Source organism: Chelmon rostratus, chromosome 13 (assembly GCF_017976325.1).
Source record: "Chelmon rostratus isolate fCheRos1 chromosome 13, fCheRos1.pri, whole genome shotgun sequence".
NCBI lineage: Eukaryota > Metazoa > Chordata > Actinopteri > Chaetodontiformes > Chaetodontidae > Chelmon > Chelmon rostratus.
The window spans coordinates 18,005,713-18,028,715 of record NC_055670.1 but is presented as its reverse complement, the minus strand read 5'-3'; the positions used below and the strand labels follow the sequence as shown (position 1 = coordinate 18,028,715).

Below are 23,003 nucleotides of genomic sequence, written 5' to 3'. Positions count from 1 at the left end.
AGACCATGCTGTTTTAAAAGAATATAGTTCACATACAACTTAATATGAATTTTGTACCTTTGTAAGTATTTCTTTAAGACGGATTTTAAGAAAGAGGTTTTAAACATGAAAACATCCTGAAAATGTGTCTTCTAATTTCCGGTAACTTCAGGCCATACACAAGAGGGTTCAGAAGTGGAGGTATGATCACAAACTCCAATGATAAAATTACAGCAAGTAGTGGGTTTAGCTTTTCAACATTAAGACGACTTAAGGCAATGTCACAAACTGCTGTAATGGTATAACTGATGAATGAAATAGTATGTGGCAAGCAGGTTTGGAACACTTTCTTCTTGAATTCGGATGAGCTTTTCCTGCACACAAGCATAATTCGAAAGTAGGTATACAAGACAAAGGTCAGGGGCAGAATTGCTGTAACTGTGGTGACAAGCAAGCCAACAATATTGTTGATAATAGTGGTGACACATGACAGTTTAGCAACGTTCCAGATGGCACAGTATACTTTTAGGATTTTGTTACCACACAAAGGAAGCCTGATGGACAAATAAAGACAAATTGCAACAGAAAAGGCTGGACAGATCCAAGCAAAAGCTGCCAACTTACAGACTGTGTTAGGGGTCATTTTGCTGTGATAGTGTAAAGGATGGCAGACAGCAATATATCTATCATATGCCATAATGCTCAGAATGGTCATTTCAAAAGAAGCATATGTATAAATAACATAGATCTGAATAAAACAAGCAGGGCGTGAGATTAAATGAGTATCAGACAGAAGGTCCATGAGGAATCTGGGGAAGAAACCAGTAGAACCATACAGAGAGTTGGCAGATAAAAAAGCAACAAAAATATACATGGGCTCATGAAGTGCTCTGTTCAATGATATTATCAGTGTTATAAGAAGATTAGCAGAGACAATAATTGCAAACAGCAGGAAAGAGAGTACAAAAGATGAGTTACGGTAAGGCTCTAAATTCAAATGCATGGTGAGGTTAAAGTGAGATGCTGTAGTGTAATTTTTCATTTCACACTCATCAGGTTGAGAAAGAGATTCCTTTTAAAAAATCCTGAAACCCTTCTTGTAATTATAGCTTTCAGTATTCATCCATCCATTATCTGTAACCGCTTATCCTTTGCAGGGTTGCAGGGGGTTGGAGCCAATCCCAGCTGGCACTGGGTGAGAATCTCTCAGTATAGTTGCCATAAATCTGCCAATCATTTCCTCTGATACTGAGATCATAGAGTGCATAATTACTTACAGCTTATTTTTTATTCAGACAAACAATGTCGAAATAAGTATGACCAAAATGTTCAATAAAAAATCATGAAAGCTGATCGCTTTTCCTGTAGTTTTCAATAGATGTTGCTGGAGAGCCCCTGAGCGAGTTTTTGAGACGAGTTGGAAGACTTTATATTTTATGGTGGGGTTAGAAATCAGAGATTGGCTGACTTCATTGCCACAGAGACAAAGGCCCAGTGGAATAACACCCTAGGTGGCGCTACATTTGCCTGGCAAATTATTACAGATTGAAATAATTTTTTTCATTCACCAGAATTTCAGAACAACTTTGTCCACTTAATCCTTACTCAGGTATATCGAATTTCACAAAGCATTCATATCTCGAAACAATATAAAAAAGAGTTTGCTCATCTGTCTCACTTTTGGGAGAAGGATGAGTTCTTCTTCTGACAAAACATGTGATTTTTCCTTCTCCTTCAGCATTATTCCAGTTAATGCATCTGTGCTTGGCTCCTCTGAATAGACACACTCAGTTAAACCCCTTTTGTTTTGGTTGCTGCAGCTTGAAATGTTGCTATATGACGAAGCTACAGTCACATCGTCCATATCAGATTTAGCTTTGTTTGTTCCAGCGACAGATGCATTTCCTCAGGATTAAGACCTCCTTTACATTTACTAAGTTTGCTCCTATTCATTTCCTATGAACTGCAAGGAATTTGCTACTCAGTTACATCACAATGGGTGTGGCTCAGCTACTATACGTTAACTGCTTTTGTGTGGTGCTTGCAGTGTGTAGCAATGGTGTGAACGCAGCACACGGCCACACAGCGATAACAAGCACTTAATATCCTGGTCATGCTGTAAAGACAGAAAAAATTTATGATAACTGAAAATATAAGATGGGACACCACTGAGGATGTAGGTGAGAGGAGGATGTTAGCCAAGCTGACATCTATCATTGACAACCCCTCCCACCCCCTGCATGACACAGTGGGGACCATCAGCAGCTCCTTCAGTAACAGACCGCTGAATCCACCCTGTAAGAAGGAACGCTAGCGCAGGTCCTTCATACCAACAGCTGTCAGAGTATTCGACTCCTGCATTGCTCAATGTTGCACTGGGTCCATATTCAGATTGTTTTTTCACTTATGTGTGATTTATCATACACAAATTACATTGCGCAATATTACTTATTTTCACTCTCATTGAGTACTCAACCTATCAACACATACTAGTATTCTACTGTGACATGTATATATTTATTACTGTGCAATAGCGTAAATGCTTCACATACTTTATCTGTACCCACCATGTGCATTTTCTACCCATGAGCAATTTGTGTAAAAACTGTGTAATTCTATAGAATCTTTGGCAGCATATTTTTATGCCATTTTTTCTTGTAGTTCTTTGTGGCAATATATTTTTTTTTACTTATTTTTGTCTTGTATATAGTTATATAGTTTATATAGTTATATTTATAAAGTGTACATATATAGTCAGCTTTTATTTTGTATTTTTCTGTTCTGTTGTGATTTTTTTCCTACTGCGATTGCCTGCTGTCTGTAACACCTCAACTTCCCTAGCTGGGCATTAATAAAGTCTTATCTTATCTTATCTTCTCATCTAAAAGTCGGTAAATTAGATTTTTATGCCATTTTCTAACCTTCAACCTGAACAGACTTTCAGTAAATGCATTTCAGTGGCATTCGAATGAAGTTGCCTCTCCTGTTACACATTTGGAAAATTTTCTCCAGTTAGTGTTTGAATTGATATCAATATAACAATAATAATATAAATTTCATATTGATTAAATTCCGTATGCTTCGTAGGAAGCTGGTCCTCTGTTGAAACACCGGCTCATTGCCTCCTCCTTCCAACTATGCAGTTATCTTATGCAATATTATTTTTACTGTGTTATATATATTTCTACTCTGTAATAAAACACTGTCATCCCACCAGTGCCAGTGATGAGACAGCACCCCTGCCTCAGCCGTGCCTTTCACGGGGGGCCGCGGCTGTCTTCAAGAGGCAGGCTCAGGAAGGGATCATAAGTTTCTGCAACAAGCCAGCAGCCTCCTAAAGGTCTGGGTGCGGCCTGAAGCAGTTTAACCCACAACAAGTGAGTGACCCAACCCACCAACCTTTCCCTTTCCCTCTCCCTTTGCACCAATAAATAACATAAGATAAAACAGATATATTAATTCACTATATGTAGTCACAGTGCACGTGCTGGCCAGTTTATAAAACTGAATTGCATTTTATTTTTAACAGAGCACATAACATAAATAATTCTTAAACAGTGTAATGATCAATATACAGTCTGTAAACAAATTTAAAACAAATTATTATGCTATATGACAAGTTCACAATTCATCAAAACTACTGAGGTCCTGAAATTTTATGGATTGAGAGTAATGCCAATATGTGTTATGTGTGTCAAACTCCAAACTCCAATCCCAGTTTACACCAGGTAGTGCATCTGCACTGTGGCCATAACATTGTCACAGTCAATATGATTAAATCTGACCTCTGTTGTCCTTTAGTTTTGTTGTAAAAGGAATTAAATAATTATATTTTATCTTAGAAAATCATAGGCATACAAAATGGTTTAAGAGATTGGTTTATACCAAGATAATGTCCTTAAAATGTGTCTTCTAATTTCTGGTAACTTCAGCCCATACACAAGAGGATTCAGAACAGGAGGAATGATGACAAACTCCAGTGACAAAATTACAGCCACAAATGGATTTATGTCTTCAATATCATTCCGGCTCAAGGCAATATCACAAAATCCTGTGATGGAATAAATCACAAATGAAACAACATGTGGCAGGCAGCTCTGTAATACTTTCCCTTTGAATTCTGCTGATCTTTTCCAGCAAACAACTACAATTCGCAAATACGTGTACAGGACATAAGAGAGCGGGACAAAAACTGTAGATATGGTCAAAAGCAAACCGTAAATATTGTTCACATCAGTAGGAATACATGACAATTTCACAACATTCCAGTTGGCACAAAATATTTTTTGTATCTCATTACCACACAAAGGAAGCCTGGCAGACAAAGAAATGCATGCTATAAGACCAATGGCTGGAAAAATCCAAGCCATTGCTGCCAACTTTAAAACAGTTCTAGAGGTCATCTTTTTGTGATAGAGTAAAGGATGACAAACAGCAACATACCTATCATATGCAATGATGCCAAGAATGGTCATCTCATAGGAAGCATATGTGTAAATAACATAGATCTGGATGTAACAAGCTGCACGAGAGATCACATGATTATCAGACAGAAGGTCCACGAGGAATCTGGGGAAGAAACCAGTAGAACCATACAGAGAGTTGGCAGACAACAAAGCAATAAACATATACATGGGCTCATGTAGTGTTCGCTCTCGAGATGTCACCAGTATTATGACAAGATTAGCAGTGATGATAAAACTGTAGAGCAGGAGGCAAAAAACAAAGGCCGGATAGCGGTAGTGTCCAATGTTCACGAACATGGTGAGATTAAAGTAAAAGGAAACAGTGCTGTTTTCCATTCCACTCACAATAAATCTGTGACAAAGAATCTGTATGTTGTCGCTGCTTTTGGACAAACTCTTATTCCTGTCCTGTCAAATCAGCGATCTGATTTGACAGTTTGGAAAATTCGTGCAAAGCAAAATTTAAGCAGCTGGAACATAATGTCAAGTAATATTGGTCATGCCAGCAGTAGCTTCACTATACTTACTGAAGTAGGAGTGAATGATCTTCAGGTGTGTTCCACATTTAGCTTTTGGTCGGATCTATGGACACGCCACAGGTGTAGGTAATGGGAGGGGTCTATGTCGTCTATGTTCTCTGACTCTGGGCATGTCATCATAGCCTTTCTACTTCAAGTTTAGACATTAATTTTATAAATACATTGTAGTAGTTTCTTGCAATATAATGTCCTGCCTATGAATTAAAAAAAAACTGAAAGGAGATACTGATTGGAATAAAATATATTGTACATATTGTAAACCAAGCTGACAGTATGCCATTGGCTGTGTGTCTTTTTAAAAAAAATATTCAGCCAGCTGGATTCACGATGTCAATAGGTAATGTGTTCCAGTATATATAACAGTATATGTCCACTTTTTTCAATGCTTAAATGCAGTAAAAACATCTTTTTTTGTGTATTCAAAATTCATTTATTTCATCAAAACAGCCACCAAATTGGCTTACAACCATTACATTGTAACAACAACACAACGGATGTAGTTTTCACTTTGACCAGTCCAACGAGAAACCAGTGCTTGCAAAAGGTTCCTAGGTGTGTGTTGAATATGCACAAACCAGCATTAGAGGAATGCATGCGCGATGCGGCTGCAATGTGGATTAAAGCGGAATGATGTGAATTCGCGACAATCTGCGTTAAGGGGTTAAGCAGTAGAACCAAAGACAAGAGCTATGAAAAGAAACCCATTTGATAACCCTGATTCCCCTCAGTCTTTATTAATTCTGACATGTTTTTGTCCACAAAGCAGCTGTTGATGTTGGTATAATGGTAAAATGAGCAAGGTCATGATTATCATTGTGCTTAATTAACATCAATGTTTGGTGTTTGCTTGTTCTTCAGGCGTCTTTAATCTGATAGGCAGGTAGTCATGCAAGTTAAATTGTGTATCCCAGGCCCACAAATTCATTTTTATGTACTATTACATACTGCTGCTGAATTACAACTGTGGTGCCCATGTTGTCATTATAATGTTGAAGTCACACCTGACATTTTTTCTGACCACAACAAGCCAAAAGAGGAGGCAGACAGGCTCTCCCACCAGCCTCTTCTCACTCCCAACTCATGACTTACAGAGGCTTTGTCAGAACCCCTTGGTGTCACTTTTTAAGGCTCTGAGTACTTTAGCATAGCTTTTCAACAGGGGTAGTCTGATAGACCATTGTAGATGGCCTGTTCTCACTCTCAACGCATCAAAATGACATAGTATAAAGAGAATAATAATAATAATAATAATAATAATAATAATAATAATAGAGAATTCTGCAGTTGAGTTAAGGTCAGATGATTGGATGGGCCAAACACAAGACTGTCACCCAGGAGACCAGGGTTTATTATGTGAAATCAAGTAAAAGTAAAAGCAATGTACAATACAAATTATGTGGTAGATTTTATTTCTAAAATTGTTTTTATTAAGTTTTATTATGAATTACCATAACCAATGGTAAGCCTTATCAATGTGTGGCTGAGAATGCTAGTGTGCACCTGCGAGAGACTTTTCCAGATTTTGGATTTGTTATGTTGGTATAAGTCTCCAAGATCATCTTGTGTATCTAGGCATGTACAGGTAATCTCATTGGACCAGAAAGCAGAATATACAATAAACATGTGGATAAGCTGACTGACACAGCTCTTCTTTATTATTATCAATAAAGCATTTTTTTTTTTTACATAATCAAATGTAACTTTTTCTTTCACTCTCGTATTTGCCCTGAAATGCTGTAGACATCAAGAAGACAAAGAGTTGAATATCAAATAGTCTGTTTACTAGATGGAGTCTTATTAGTGAGATACAATATTTGTGTATGACAGGCCATTTAATTCAAAATAGGTGATCAAAATTAGCTGCCAAATGACTGACAATTCACTCAGTCTCACCTGAGAACAAAGCCTGTATTTAACAATTTATGTTATAGGCAGTGATTGAAAGCTCAACACACATTTCAGTTCAAAACTGTGTCATGAAGGCCCAATATCACATTATTGTAGTCAAACTAAATTTAAGGAGACATTTTCAATTGTTCTACAGGATTTTTTTTTAGGTTGGGTTTTCAAGGATAACATCTTGACAATGTGCCTTCTAATTTCTGGTAATTTAAGGCCATACACAAGAGGATTCAGAACTGGAGGAATGATAAGGAATTCAATCGACAAAAGTATAGCTACAAATGGATTTATCTCATCAAGATTTTGTCGGTTCAGGGCAGTATCACTAAATGATGTGATGGAATAAATCACAAATGAAATAACATGTGGGAGACAACTCTGTAGTACTTTTCCCCTGACCTCTGATGACTTTTTCCAACAAGCAACCACAATTCTCAGATATGTGTACAAGATGAAACCGAAGGGAACGAAGGCTATAATTATGGCCCCCAGTGTAGCAGCAATGTTGTTAATAGGATTAGCAACACATGATAGTTTTACAATATTCCAGCTGGCACAGTATACTTTCTGTATATTGTTCCCACATAGAGGAAGCCTGACAGCCATATTGATAGTAATTGTAAGGTTACAGGCTGGACAGACCCAAGCAAAAAATACCAATGTATAGGCAGTTTTAGGCGTCATCTTTCTGTGATAGTGTAAAGGATGACAAACAGCAACATATCTATCATATGCCATAATGCTCAGAAATGTCAGTTCATAAAAAGTATATGTGTAAATAACATATATCTGCGTGAAACAAGCTGGACGTGAGATCAAATGAGTATCAGACAGAAGGTCCATGAGGAATCTGGGGAAGAAACCAGTAGAACCATACAGAGAGTTGGCAGATAAAAATGCAATGAAAATATACATGGGCTCATGCAGTGTGCTCTCTTGTAATATTATCAGTATCATGGCAAGATTTGCAGACACAATGAAACTGTAAAGCAAGAGACAAAAGACGAAGGCTGGATAACGGAGGTTTCCTATGTCCATGAACGTGGTTAGGTCAAAGTAAAAAAACAGAGTGCTGTTTTCCATTCTCTCAAGAGAAAAAGCCAGTATTTATGTCTGATCTTGTACAACCTCTTAATCACTGTATTAAAAAATCAGTCTGAATAAACTGAACATGCAACATCATTTGGTAATATATATTTTGCAATTTGATTGTGATGAGCTCTGTATACAGATAAACCACAACTGGGAGTTCTGGCAAGTGTACAGTGTCTTTTATCTTGTTCAACCTGGTAGACGTCACCACATTATTTCACCTCTGGAGAATCTGGAAATTTCCACACAATGATTATTAAAGTTTCTGATGAAACATTTGTTTTCTCAGCCTCACTAGTGGCATGGCTGTAGGGATGGCCATGAAATGTTGTACAAACATTCATGATTCCCACTTTTGTGTTCCCCTGACTTTTACTCTGCCACCACCAGCAGGTGAACATTTTCACTCACTCAGTAAAATATCTGTACATCTTCAAGATGTATTAGAAAAGATTTTGTGAAGATGTTTATGATTTCCAGATGATGAATCCTAATCACTGCAGTGATCCCCTGAACATACCTCTATCCCCACAAACAGGTCTGTTTTTTTTAGTCAACCAGTAAAATATATCAACGTCTTCTGTATGGATTGCAACAAAATTTTTTAGAGACTTTTATGGTCCCCAGAGAAATAGTCCTACAGACTTTGCAGATTCCCTTGCCTTTCATCAAATGCGATCATGAGGTTAACGTGTGATTTTGAGTGAAATATCTCAAATGCTACAACCCTGAGTTCAAAAAACCTGGGACGCTGTGTAAACCTTAAAAAAAACAGAATTTGATCTAATGCTTTTTGACATAATTGACAAAAATAGATATTTTAATGTTTTAGACTGTTTTCAGAATTTGATGCCAGAGACACATTGCAGACAGGTTAGGACAGGGACAACAAAAGGCTGCGTAAGTTGTGGAATGCTCAAAAAGCACTTGTACTTGTAAAATACATCACAGGTAAACAGGTCGATTGACAATAGGTGATCGTATCATGACTGGATGTCAAAGGGGTAACACATCCTCATAACGAAACAATTCAGTAGGATCAAATTCCAGAGACTCACAGATGAGATTTATGACCACTCCCAGTAGTATTCATCATGTTTGGAGAGTACCAGCAACAGGTGTATTGGACCTTAGTCTTACCAGACCTTCGTCCTCGCCTGGTAAACATTATGAAATGATTGCTTTAGGTACCAAAACTACTTGGTTAAGTTTAGGAAAGATCATGGACTAAATAAGTTACTGTCAGGTACATGAGGTAATTTACGTATGTTATGTAAATTGAAAAAGGTCAATGTTTACTTTCGGTTTAACAAAAGGCACCTACAGCAACCTCCTGAGTGAAAGTCCTGTGTTTGTTTGACACATCCATACACCCCACTTTATTCTGTACATAGACTTTCTTGCTCTTTATACTATGTCACCTGACTTCCTCTTTTGCTCCTGTCATAAGTATTACTGACCTATAAAGTCATTTTTCTGGTGAGGACAGGGTGGAAAGGGGCATCATCGAAAGGCTCAGTCGTTCACAAGCAAGGATGGGGCAAGGTTCACCACTTTGTGAAAAACTGTGGACAAATAGTCCAACACTTTAAATATAACTTTTCTCAATGCATGATTGCAAGGAATTCAGAGATTTCACTATCTACAATCAACAATATAAGAAAAAGAATCACAGAATCCGACAAAGTCTCTGATTATATGGGGCAAGGCTGAAACCAACTTTAAATGCCTTTGACCTTCGATCCCCCAGGTGGCACCGCATTTAAAACTGACTTGATAGTGTAAAGAATATGATTGCATGGGCTCGGGAACAGTTAACAAAACCTTTGTTGAAAATAGGAGTGTTGCTGGATTTACATATGCAAGTTAAGACTATCATGTAAAGGGAAAGCCATATATTAACAACATCCACAAATGCAGCGAGAATGACTTCTCTGGACCAGAGCTCTTTTGAGATTGACTGATGCAGAGTGGAGACATATGCTACGGTCTGACAAGTCCACATGTCAAATTGTTTTTGGAAATCATGGATGTCGTGTCATCTGGGCTAAGGAGGAAAAGGATCATCCAGACTGTTACCATTGCAAAGTTTGTGATGGTATGGAGGTGTGTTAGTGCCCATGGCCTGGGTAATTTGCACATGTGAAGGCTCTATTAATGCTTAAAGGTACATACAGGTTTTGGAGCAACATATGCTGCTGTGCAAATGACGTCTTTTTCAGGGACATCCCTGCCTTTTCCAGCAAGACAATGCCAAGCCACAGTCTGCACACATTAAAACAGTGTGCCTTTGCAGTAAAAGAGTGCAGGTACAAAACTGGAATCCTGACATGTCTCCCATTAAAAATGTGTGGCACATTATGTAGCGCAAAATAGGACAGAGACCCTGGACTGTTGAGCAACTGAAGTCTTATGTTAGCAACAAAGGGAAACAATTTCACTTTGAAACTTCAAAAATTAATGTCCTCAGTTCCCGATCCATATGCTTAAAATTCTCCAAATGCTCATAGTTTCATCTACATGGTTAAATGCACTTCTACCAGTAAAGCAGCACAGAAACACATTACTGGACTTACAAAAGGACATCAGTAAAGTGTATTATGCTGCAGGAGTGGTTGCCAATTTTCATTTTATATTTGCCTTCTTTTTTGTCATGAAACATGTCCATTTCAATCAATTGTAACCGATATGAATTAATGCTGATCACAGTCGCAGTTCTATGGGGTTGGAAACTACCAGCATTTTACAGTCACATGTCAAGACCACATGGCATAAGTGCCAGAGTCAACTTAGTGCAAGAACGTTGATTAGGACACCAGATACTTTGCCTTTTACTTAGACAATACACATGGTTTTGTTGATCATTTTGCCCTGTAGATTGTTTATTCACAACACAGGACATTCACATTGTCAGTACAGACTCTGGCATTGTTCGACAGGAATTCTTTGTACTTTTGTGTTTTAAACATAGTATCTTGACAACGTGTCTTCTAATTTCTGGTAATTTAAGGCCATACACAACAGGATTCAGAACCGGAGGAATGATAACAAATTCAAGTGACAAAATTACAGCCACAAATGGATTTATCTCATCAAGATTTTGTCGGCTCAGGGCAGTATCACTAAATGATGTGATGGAATAAATCACAAATGAAATAACATGTGGGAGACAACTCTGTAGTACTTTTCCCCTGACCTCTGATGACTTTTTCCAACAAGCAACCACAATTCTCAGATATGTGTACAAGATGAAACTGAAGGGAATGAAGGCTATAATTATGGCCCCCAGCATAGCTACAATATTGTTAACAGCATTTGTAGCACATGATAATTTTACAATATTCCAGCTGGCACAGTATACTTTCTGTATCTTGTTCCCACATAGAGGAAGCCTAACAATCATAGTAATGCTTACTGCAAGGTTACAGGCTGGACAGATCCAAGCAAAAAATACCAATGTATAGGCAGTTTTAGGCGTCATCTTTCTGTGATAGTGTAAAGGATGACAAACAGCAACATATCTATCATATGCCATAATGCTCAGAAAGGTCAGTTCAAAAGAAGCATATGTGTAAATAACATATATCTGCGTGAAACAAGCTGGACGTGAGATCAAATGAGTATCAGACAGAAGGTCCATGAGGAATCTGGGGAAGAAACCAGTAGAACCATACAGAGAGTTGGCAGATAAAAATGCAATGAAAATATACATGGGCTCATGCAGTGTGCTCTCTTGTAATATTATCAGTATCATGGCAAGATTTGCAGACACGATGAAGCTGTAGAGCAAGAGACAAAAGATAAAGGCTGGATAACGGAGGTGTCCAATGTCCATGAACGTTGTTAGATTAAGGTAAAAAGACAGAGTGCTGTTTTCCATTTTCTAAATTAAAGGGCTTCTCAGTAAGTATTTATGTCTGTTCTTGTACAACCTCTTATCACAAAAAAACAAAAAAAAATAATAATTACACCTGTCGACCTATTTAGTTATCTATATTTTGCAGTTTGATTTTAGTGAGATCTATACACAGATAAACCACAACTGTGGGTTCTAGGAAGTGTGCAGCATCATTTATCTCGACCAAAGAGGTAGACGTCACAACATTATTTCACCTCTTGAGAATTTGAAGAGTTCCCCATAATGATTGTTAAAGTTTCTGAGAAAGCATTTGTTTGCCAAATATTTTGCCATCCCTAGAGCTATGCAACCAGTGTGTTTTTATTATTGTCCATGGTACCCAGAAGATGAACTCCAATGACTTTGTTGATCTCCTGATCTTACTTCTAGCCCTACTGACAGGTCACATTTTTTTACTTATCCAATAAAATATCTCAACATCTACAGGATGGATTGGCACAAACTTTTGTACAGCCGTTCATGGTTCTCAGTTGATGAACCTTAATGACTTTGGTGATCCCCTGACTCTTCCTCAAGTATCACCATGAGGTTGAGGTTTGTGGTATTGACTGATATGTCTTAACTGTTACACATATTGCAGTGAAATTTGGCACATTACATGTGCTGACATTAATGCTCCCCTCAGGATGAATTGTAAGAGACTGGTGAAATGAATTTTCATTTAGCAATATCATCCGCTCAAAATTTTCTACTCATCCAGGACTTTGGTTTATGACCAAATACCTCCGATACTAGAAATATTCTCATTAGCCTTAGTTACTCTTTTTGTTAAGTCCTAATGTGTAAAAGTTAGTATGCTAAAAGGCTAAACTTTAACATCATGCCTGCTTAGCACAAGCATGTTAATCTCGACATTATGAGCATGTTAGCATGCTGATGTTAGCATTTAGTTCAAAGCACCACAGTGCCTAAGTTCATCTTCAGAGAGCTGCTAGCATGGCTGTAGCTTCCTAGTGTTCTTTCACTAATTCACCTCATTATTCAAGATCCATGTTCTTTTGGTGTATACATTTAGGTCGGTAACTAAACTGTAAACTTTCAGACACTTGTATTTCAGTTACCACTCATCCTCACCTTACATCCTTGCAGAAACAACTATACAAACAGGCCATAGTCGAACCCTTTGATGGCATGAGTAACTTTACTGAAAATAGTAAGGGACAGTTCACTAACACTAACACTTGGGGTTGGGGCTCGCAGGTGAGTGCCTGGTGGCCGGGCCTTTACCCACGGGGCCCGGCTGGGCATAGCCAAAAAGAGCGACGTGGGCCAGCCCTCCAGTAGGCCCATCACCCACAGGAGGAATCAGAAGGGACTGCTGCGATGAGATTTGGATGGTGGGCGTGGGCCGTGATGGCCCAATCCCTGGACTCTGACTCTGGCAATGGGGACATGGAATGTCATCTCGCTGAAGGGGAAGGTGCCCAGGCTAGTGCAGGAGGTTGAGCGGTTCCGGCTAGAGATAGTTGGGCTTACCTCCACACACAGTCTGGGTTCTGGAACCCAACTCCTCGAGAGAGGCTGGACTTTCTTCTACTCTGGAGTTGCCCGCGGTGAGAGGCGGCGGGCTGGTGTGGGCTTGCTCGTGGCTCCCCACCTTAGCCGCCATTTGTTGGAGTTCTTCCCGGTGAACGACAGGGTCACTGCCCTACGCCCACCCTTCTTGGAGTCTGTGAGAGGGGCGCTGGAAAGTGCTGCAACTGGGGACTCCATCGTTCTACTGGGGGACTTCAACGCTCACGTGGGCAGCGACAGTGTAACCTGGAGGGGCGTGATTGGGAGGAACGGCCTTCCCGATCTGGTGTTCTGTTATTGGACTTCTGTGCTAGTCACAGTTTGTCCATAACGAATACCATGTTCAAGCATAATGGTGTCCATCAGTGCATGTGGCACCAGGACACCCCAGGCCGGAGGTCAGTGATCAATGTCGTGGTTGTGTCATTTGACCTTCGGACACTCGGTGAAGAGAGGGGCTGTGCTGTCAACTGATCACCACCTGGTGGTGAGTTAGAGCTGCTGGCAGAGGAGAAAGCTGGACAGACTTGGCAGCCCCAAACGTGTACTGAGGGTCTGTTGGGAACGTCTGGTGGAACCCTCTGTCAGAGGGGTTTTCAACTCGCACCTCCGAGGGAGGTTGGAGACATTGAGTCCGAATGAACCGTGTTCTCCATCTTCATTGTTGACGCAGTTGTACAGAGCTGTGGCCATAAGGTCTCTGGTGCCTGTCGTGGTGGCAATCCCGAACCCGGTTGTGGACACCAGAAGTAAGGGATGCCGTCAAGCTGAAGAAGGAGTCCTATCAAGCTTGGTTGGTTCATGGGACTCCTGAGGCAGCTGACGGGTACCGGCAGGCCAAGTGTGCTGCGGCTCGGGCAGTTATGGAAGCAAAACTCGGGTATGGGAAAAGTTTGGGGAGGGCATGGAGGTCGACCTCAAAGAGATTCTGGCAAACCGTCCGGCACCTCAAAAGGGGGAAGCAGTTCCCTGCCAATACTGTTTACAGTTGAGGTGGGGAGCTGTTTACTTCGACTGGGGATATTGTCGGGCGGTGGAAAGAATGCTTTGAGGATCTCCTCAATCCCATTGTCACGCCTTTCGTAGAGGAAGCAGGGGCTGGGTACTCAGAAGTTGGCTCATCCTTCACTCAGGCTGAAGTCACTGAGGTAGTTCGGTTTTGCAGCCAAGTGCGAAACGGCTGGGATGAGAATCAGCACCTCCGAGTCCGAGGCCATGGTTCTCAACCGGAAAAAGGTGGCTTGCCCCCTCTTGATTGGAGGAGAGCCCCTGCCTCAAGTGGAGGAGTTCAAGTATCTTTGGGTCTTGTTCACAAGTGAGGGAAGGATGGAGATTTATAATGATATGATGCATATTATGTACGGAGGAGAGTATGGATGATGCAGGATAATACGTCAGCATGAGGGTCGAGGGATGAAGGGTTGAGGGTCAAGGGATGAAGGACTGAGGGTCGAGGGATGAAGGGGTGTGGGATGAAGGGATGGGGTCGAGGGATGAAGGGGTGATGAATGAAGGGATGGGGTGAGGAATGAAGGGAAGGGGGGTGAGGGTAGAGGGATGATGGAGTAGGGAGAAGGGTGAGGGATAAGTGGATGAAGGAATGGAGTGCGATAATGGACCAGTTTGAGCTGTTGGCATAGAGATAAGATGGAGCCGTGGGAATTGAGGCTAAGGGTGGGGGAACCACCTCTTCGAATGTTCTTAGGTTTTCAGTTAAAGCCCCAGTGGTTCCTGTATTCTAACAAGAGCCAAAGCAAAGAGGAAAAGAGACAGGGGTTAGGGGTGGAAGGGGTGTGAAGATCGAATCGAAGGGGAAATGAATGAATCCTGTGATCTTAAATACTTTGTGCGGGAATGGGATGTGTTCGAAGCGTGGGCTTTGTTCCCGAACTTAGTTATAAAACTTCATTTGAAGAAAGTTCTAAATTCACTTGAAGAAAAAGATGAGGAGCTGCTATTTGTCCTTGCCCAACACTGATGTTGCAATAAAATGACATAACTGGCACAATAGTTTTACCAGTTTTTAACCCAGAAGTTTTTAAAAATGTCCTCTCCATGATTTCCAATAGCACAAAGCACAACATCACCAGTTGTTTTAGACTGGAGAATGTCACCACTCTTCTGCATCTTCTCATTGGTCAAAAACACAGTCCAATGAGGCAGTTATCTTTGAAAACAAGCTTGCATGACTTTCAGACATGTCCTTATGTTTTACCAATAAGAAGCGTCACAAAGATATATATTACGTTTATGTACTTGTCTTTGCTAGCCACACATAAAAAGCACCACAAAATAGTCAGTAAATCTGATAGAAAGCATGACTGGGACCATTCTGTGGAATTCTGTTTACCTTTGAGGACATTTAGCATTGTCTATGAAGGCCTAAACAATTATCCATTCATGTATCTTTTCAATGTAAAAATAATTGGTTTGTAAAAGTTTGTAGTTTGCTAATTTATGATGAAAAGCAGCCATTGACAGCTTGGATTCATGTAATGAATTCCAACAGACCACAAAGTTTCAGTTAAAACGTATCAAAATGTCCATAGATATGTTAAACAGTTGTTGCAACAGACACCATTTCTCAGATATTCATCAGTTATGCTCAAAATGTTCCATATGCTCATAGTTTCATCAACATGGTAAAATGCACTTATACCAGTGAAGCAACACAGAAAAATATTACTGGGCTTTCAATAGGACATCAGTGAAGTGTAATAGACTGCAGAAGTGGTTGAGAATTTTTTTTGCTTTTTTTTTGCTTTTTTTTGTCATGAAACATTATTGTTCATTACAGTCTATTGTACATTATATGAATTAATGCTGATTGCAGTCTCAGTTCTGTGAGGTAGGACAGCATGAGCTTTTTTCAGTCACATTTCAAGGCCAAATGAAGTGTTTTATCCTCAAAATATTTAAAGTTTTAAGCCACAGTCAGCATAGTGTAAGAAAGTAAGCACACCAGATACTTTGGACTTTTACTTAGACAATACACATGGTTTTGTTGATCATTTTGCCCTGTAGATTGTTTATTCACAAGACAGGACATTCACATTGTCAGTACAGACTCTGGCATTGTTCGACAGGAATTCTTTGTACTTTTGTGTTTTAAACATAGTATCTTGACAACGTGTCTTCTGATTTCTGGTAATTTAAGGCCATACACAACAGGATTCAGAACCGGAGGAATGATAACAAATTCAAGTGACAAAATTACAGCCACAAATGGATTTATCTCATCAAGATTTTGTCGGCTCAGGGCAGTATCACTAAATGATGTGATGGAATAAACCACAAATGAAATAACATGTGGGAGACAACTCTGTAGTACTTTTCCCCTGACCTCTGATGACTTTTTCCAACAAGCAACCACAATTCTCAGATATGTGTACAAGATGAAACCGAAGGGAATGAAGGCTATAAATATTGCCCCCAGCATAGCTACAATATTGTTCACAGCATTGGTAATGCATGATGATTTTATAATATTCCAGTTGGCACAGTATACTTTCTGTATCTTGTTCCCACATAGAGGAAGCCTGGCAGACAGAGTAATGCTTACTGTAAGGTAGCAAGCTGGACAGATCCAAGCAAAAAATACCAATGTATAGACAGTTTTAGGCGTCATCTTTCTGTGATAGTGTAAAGGATGACAAACAGCAACATATCTATCATATGCCATAATGCTCAGAAAGGTCAGTTCAAAAGAAGCATATGTGTAAATAACATATATCTGCGTGAAACAAGCTGGACGTGAGATCAAATGAGTATCAGACAGAAGGTCCATGAGGAATCTGGGGAAGAAACCAGTAGAGCCATACAGAGAGTTGGCAGATAAAAATGCAATGAAAATATACATGGGCTCATGCAGTGTGCTCTCTTGTAATATTATCAGTATCATGGCAAGATTTGCAGACACGATGAAGCTGTAGAGCAAGAGACAAAAGACGAAGGCTGGATAACGGAGGTGTCCAATGTCCATGAACATGGTTAGGTCAAAGTAAAAGGACAGAGTGCTGTTTTCCATTTTCTAAATTAAAGGGCCTCTCAGTGAGTATTCTTATCTTTTCTTATACAACCTCTTATCACAGTGTTAAAAAAAAATCAGCAGTCTAAATGAACTATACATGCAACATCATTGAACATTTTGAAGAAAATAATCATACCTGTCAACATATTAATCTAGGTTGCACACTGGGTTTGGTGAGATCTGTACACAGATGAACCACCACTGTGGTGTCTAATGTCTTTTAACATGTCCGTGGTAGACGTCACCGCATTATTTCACCTTTGGGAAAATTGGAGACTTTCCCACAATGCATGTTAAAGTTCCTGAGAAAAAGTTTGTTTTTGACCTCAAAGGGGGCGTGGCTCTGAGGCCAAAATCCTGATTGGTCTAGTGAGGTGTCAATTGAAAAGTGTGATTGCAGCGGCCATCCACCACAACGCAGAGTGGAAAAAAACGTGGTAGATTAGTACATGTGCCGGTAAATTTAAAATGATTAGCTTTCCATTACTTATTCTAGTCTTTTGGACTCTGGATCATCTGGACCTTTGCCGATGTATCTGGATTGTTTTTTCAGTGTAACTGATCTGTGGATTACTATGAGCCTTCATCTTCATTTTAGAATTGGTTGTTTGCTTGTTGGCAACAACGTATGGCATGAGTATAAACTTAAATGTAGCAGTTTTGTACATAGACCAGCCAATTAACACTGCACAGGTTGTCAGCAGGACATCGCTTCATTTTAAACTGTGTGGTGATTGATTCAGCGAACTGGCACATGGCCTGATTGATGCTGGTGCCCGAGCTGGCGTGATACAGTTGTCAAATCAGAAGCTTATGACTGATCTTACAACTGTATCACGTAGACTGACATAATATGCAGAGGACGTTTTGACAAAACATCAGTCTATTGTTCTATTGTCTTTTTAGTTAGCCTTTTCTCTTAGAATAGAATTTGTCTTCCATGTTGTTTTTTTTACTATTTTCAAGAACTCAAGGAGAAACGTGGAAGGCCCCTGCAATATACCACAGGCCTGTGCCCCCCACCAGAGAAGAGACCCCGTCCGCTATCAGCAGGTGATCATGTAGACAACACGGAGGATAAAATTTTACAGCCTCATGCTGAGCTGCCAGCTTACATCTAATTCAAAACATCCAAGTAGGATCCTTTCAAGGTTTTGTGCTGGTAGAAGGAACTCACTAAAATGTTTCCTAATCTCACACTGATTGCACAGAATGTGCTTGTCACTACCGAACTAGGACTTGAACCCAAATGCATGACTCAGGAGACAAAGTGCAAATCAAACAAACAATCTTTAATGACAAAGTATCAACTTAAATCACTCTTTACAGAGGAAGACACAAACTATTCTAATAACAAAGGATCGCTCTCAAGGAGGAAAAACAAAAATCACTCTTACGAGGAAGACGACTGTGACAGGAAAAAGGCAAGGCAAAGTATCAAAATAAAGCAAGGCAAGACTATGCTAATCAACAAGACAAAGTAGCAAAAAAATACAAAACCTTACAACAAGACGTGGCATGGACTGGCGTAGGTTCAGACTGCACAAGACAAGACGAACTGGCACGGGACTAAGGGAAACGCAGACTATATATACACATGAGGTAACGGGGAACAGGTGGAAACAATCAGGGCGGGGTAGACAATCAGACAGGCGGGAAGGACACCAGTACGTCAAGGGCTTGAAACGAGAGGAGAGTTAGGTTTCACAATAAAACAGGAAGTCACAAGACAACATAGACACAGGACAAAAATTAAACATAACTTAACACAACTTCTTGGACATGACAGTGCTCGCCATCCTGGCTTCGAGTACAGCCAGTCAAAGAGACTTTCCTTGGCTGGATAAGTGATTCAAGAACAGAGAACCCATCTTAAACCAGGGACTGTAGACGATCGTCTTTTTCTGCACACCAACATTAAGAGCAATTAATATTGTAAGAAGCAAAATAGTTAGTGATTGATTCTGTCAAATAGGCCACAGTTAGATATGATTTGAATTCATGTTTCTACATGTTCCAAGTTAAAATAAAGCACTTTAAAGTGAGCGACTGTGTAGCCCGTGTGTTTAATCACGGGTCGAGTCGTGGGACATATATTAATCGGTCGGGCTGGGTCCAGATGGAGATAATCGCAGGTAATGCGTTGGTTTCTGTACTGAGCATATTGCTCAGATCTGAGGTTCTGGGATTTTGGACTGGGTGTTGGCAGGACGGCCACCTGGCGGTCCACAGCAGGTGTTGGCTAGAGCACTGACTGGGGACCAGGAACAGGTTTATGTAGGGTCGACACCATAATTGTTGTGCACTTCCTCAAAAATTTAACTAGATAGATTGTCCATATGGAACCATATGATTGTTCAGCTTGCCAACTCTTTGTGTTATCTGATGCCAGAAAGGGCTGTTGAAAGGGAGACAACATTAAGAAAGTTAAAGAAAGAAACTCTTCTCCCAAACTGCTTGTTTTTACAGTAAACACGTTAGAAATGTCCTCTCCATGATTTCTATTTGCACAAAGCACAACATCACCAGTTGTTTTAGACTGGAGAATGTCACCACTCTTCTGCATCTTCTCATTGGTCAAAAACACAGTCCAATGAGGCAGTTATCTTTGAAAACAAGCTTGCATGACTTTCAGACATGTCCTTATGTTTTACCAATAAGAAGCGTCACAAAGATATATATTACGTTTATGTACTTGTCTTTGCTAGCCACACATAAAAAGCACCACAAAATAGTCAGTAAATCTGATAGAAAGCATGACTGGGACCATTCTGTGGAATTCTGTTTACCTTTGAGGACATTTAGCATTGTCTATGAAGGCCTAAACAATTATCCATTCATGTATCTTTTCAATGTAAAAATAATTGGTTTGTAAAAGTTTGTAGTTTGCTAATTTATGATGAAAAGCAGCCATTGACAGCTTGGATTCATGTAATGAATTCCAACAGACCACAAAGTTTCAGTTAAAACGTATCAAAATGTCCATAGATATGTTAAACAGTTGTTGCAACAGACACCATTTCTCAGATATTCATCAGTTATGCTCAAAATGTTCCATATGCTCATAGTTTCATCAACATGGTAAAATGCACTTATACCAGTGAAGCAACACAGAAAAATATTACTGGGCTTTCAATAGGACATCAGTGAAGTGTATTAGACTGCAGAAGTGGTTGAGAATTTTTTTTGCTTTTTTTTTGCTTTTTTTTTGTCATGAAACATTATTGTTCATTACAGTCTATTGTACATTATATGAATTAATGCTGATTGCAGTCTCAGTTCTGTGAGGTAGGACAGCATGAGCTTTTTTCAGTCACATTTCAAGGCCAAATGAAGTGTTTTATCCTCAAAATATTTAAAGTTTTAAACCACAGTCAGCATAGTGTAAGAAAGTAAGCACACCAGATACTTTGGACTTTTACTTAGACAATACACATGGTTTTGTTGATCATTTTGCCCTGTAGATTGTTTATTCACAAGACAGGACATTCACATTGTCAGTACAGACTCTGGCATTGTTCGACAGGAATTCTTTGTACTTTTGTGTTTTAAACATAGTATCTTGACAACGTGTCTTCTGATTTCTGGTAATTTAAGGCCATACACAACAGGATTCAGAACCGGAGGAATGATAACAAATTCAAGTGACAAAATTACAGCCACAAATGGATTTATCTCATCAAGATTTTGTCGGCTCAGGGCAGTATCACTAAATGATGTGATGGAATAAACCACAAATGAAATAACATGTGGGAGACAACTCTGTAGTACTTTTCCCCTGACCTCTGATGACTTTTTCCAACAAGCAACCACAATTCTCAGATATGTGTACAAGATGAAACCGAAGGGAAAGAAGGCTATAAATATGGCCCCCAGCATAGCTACAATATTGTTAACAGCATTGGTAATGCATGATGATTTTATAATATTCCAGATGGCACAGTATACTTTCTGTATCTTGTTCCCACATAGAGGAAGCCTGGCAGACAGAGTAATGCTTACTGTAAGGTAGCAAGCTGGACAGATCCAAGCAAAAAATACCAATGTATAGACAGTTTTAGGCGTCATCTTTCTGTGATAGTGTAAAGGATGACAAACAGCAACATATCTATCATATGCCATAATGCTCAGAAAGGTCAGTTCATAAAAAGTATATGTGTAAATAACATATATCTGCGTGAAACAAGCTGGACGTGAGATCAAATGAGTATCAGACAGAAGGTCCATGAGGAATCTGGGGAAGAAACCAGTAGAACCATAAAGAGAGTTGGCAGATAAAAATGCAATGAAAATATACATGGGCTCATGCAGTGTGCTCTCTTGTAATATTATCAGTATCATGGCAAGATTTGCAGACACGATGAAGCTGTAGAGCAAGAGACAAAAGACGAAGGCTGGATAACGGAGGTGTCCAATGTCCATGAACATGGTTAGGTCAAAGTAAAAGGACAGAGTGCTGTTTTCCATTTTCTAAATTACAGGGCCTCTCAGTGAGTATTCTTATCTTATACAACCTCTTATCACAGTGTTAAAAAAATCAGCAGTCAAAATGAACTGAACATGCAACATCATTGAACATTTTGAAGAAAATAATCATACCTGTCAACATATTAATCTAGGTTGCACACTGGGTTTGGTGAGATCTGTACACAGATGAACCACCACTGTGGTGTCTGATGTCTTTTAACTTGTCGTGGTAGACTTCACCTTTGGGAAAAATTTAAGACTTTCCCACAATGCATGTTAAAGTTCCTGCGAAAAAGTTTGTTTTTGACCTCAAAGGGGGCGTGGCTCTGAGGCCAGTACAGGTTGGTTCCTGTACTGAGCATATTGCTCAGATCTGAGGTTCTGAGATTTTGGGCTGGGTGTTGGCAGGAACAGGTGTCTGCAGGGTCGACACAATAACTGTTGTGCACCTCCTCAAAAATTTAACTGGATAGATTGTCCATATGGAACCACATGATTGTTCAGCTTGCCAACTCTTTGTGTTTTCTGATGCCAGAAAGGGCTGTTGAAAGGGAAGACAACATTAAGAAAGTTAAAGAAAGAAACTCTTCTGCTTGTTTTTACAGGAAAACACGTAAATACGAGGAAACAAACAGCAGTCTGGTAGTCATTTCATGGCACCTTTAAGTTAACATTGTGCCTGAGGGGTGTTGAATCAGCTCTATGGACATTTTAAGGCCCAAGTTTATGGTGTCCTGATTACACATACAGTTGTGTTGCACATAATTGTTCATGAGTTTTGTGGTTGCACTCATTAACCAGCCAGACCAATAACTACCAATAATAAGAATTAAAAAGCAACAGCTGAATATCGTGAACTGTATTAGCCCCTTAACACCGATTGTCGCAAATTCGTATCATACCGCTTTAATCCACATTGCAGCCGAATTGCGCATGCATTCCTCTAATGCTGGTTTGTGCATATTCAACACACACCTAGGAACCTTTTGCAAGCACTGGTTTCTTGTCGGACTGGTCAAAGTGAAAACTACATCCGTTGTGTTGTTGTTACAATGTAATGGTTGTAAGTCAATTTTGTGGCTGTGTTGATGAAA

The 23,003-nt window shown here is 39.7% G+C and overlaps 6 protein-coding genes across 6 annotated transcripts; all 6 read right to left on the bottom strand.

The window, feature by feature from the left end:
- Nucleotides 1-85: 85 nt before the first annotated feature.
- Nucleotides 86-1,021, bottom strand: LOC121616355 (olfactory receptor 6N1-like). Its single transcript, XM_041951093.1, has one exon. The coding sequence runs from the start codon at nucleotides 1,019-1,021 to the stop codon at nucleotides 86-88; it is 936 nt and encodes a 311-aa protein (XP_041807027.1).
- A 2,824-nt stretch (nucleotides 1,022-3,845) lies between these two features.
- Nucleotides 3,846-4,781, bottom strand: LOC121616354 (olfactory receptor 51E1-like). Its single transcript, XM_041951092.1, has one exon. It carries the CDS (start codon nucleotides 4,779-4,781, stop codon nucleotides 3,846-3,848), a length of 936 nt encoding a protein of 311 aa, XP_041807026.1.
- A 2,207-nt stretch (nucleotides 4,782-6,988) lies between these two features.
- LOC121616352 (olfactory receptor 10A3-like) lies at nucleotides 6,989-7,969 on the bottom strand. Its single transcript, XM_041951090.1, has one exon. It carries the CDS (start codon nucleotides 7,967-7,969, stop codon nucleotides 6,989-6,991), a length of 981 nt encoding a protein of 326 aa, XP_041807024.1.
- A 2,911-nt stretch (nucleotides 7,970-10,880) lies between these two features.
- On the bottom strand, nucleotides 10,881-11,858 carry LOC121616350 (olfactory receptor 11A1-like). Its single transcript, XM_041951088.1, has one exon. It carries the CDS (start codon nucleotides 11,856-11,858, stop codon nucleotides 10,881-10,883), a length of 978 nt encoding a protein of 325 aa, XP_041807022.1.
- Nucleotides 11,859-14,840: 2,982 nt separating this feature from the next.
- Nucleotides 14,841-17,439, bottom strand: LOC121616348 (olfactory receptor 11A1-like). Its single transcript, XM_041951085.1, has 2 exons — nucleotides 16,512-17,439; nucleotides 14,841-15,040 (listed from the first exon to the last, which is right to left on the bottom strand). The coding sequence occupies exons 1-2, from the start codon at nucleotides 17,437-17,439 to the stop codon at nucleotides 14,841-14,843; spliced, it is 1,128 nt and encodes a 375-aa protein (XP_041807019.1).
- Nucleotides 17,440-19,610: 2,171 nt separating this feature from the next.
- On the bottom strand, nucleotides 19,611-21,909 carry LOC121616346 (olfactory receptor 11A1-like). Its single transcript, XM_041951083.1, has 2 exons — nucleotides 20,982-21,909; nucleotides 19,611-19,696 (listed from the first exon to the last, which is right to left on the bottom strand). Exons 1-2 carry the CDS (start codon nucleotides 21,907-21,909, stop codon nucleotides 19,611-19,613), a joined length of 1,014 nt encoding a protein of 337 aa, XP_041807017.1.
- Nucleotides 21,910-23,003: the final 1,094 nt, after the last annotated feature.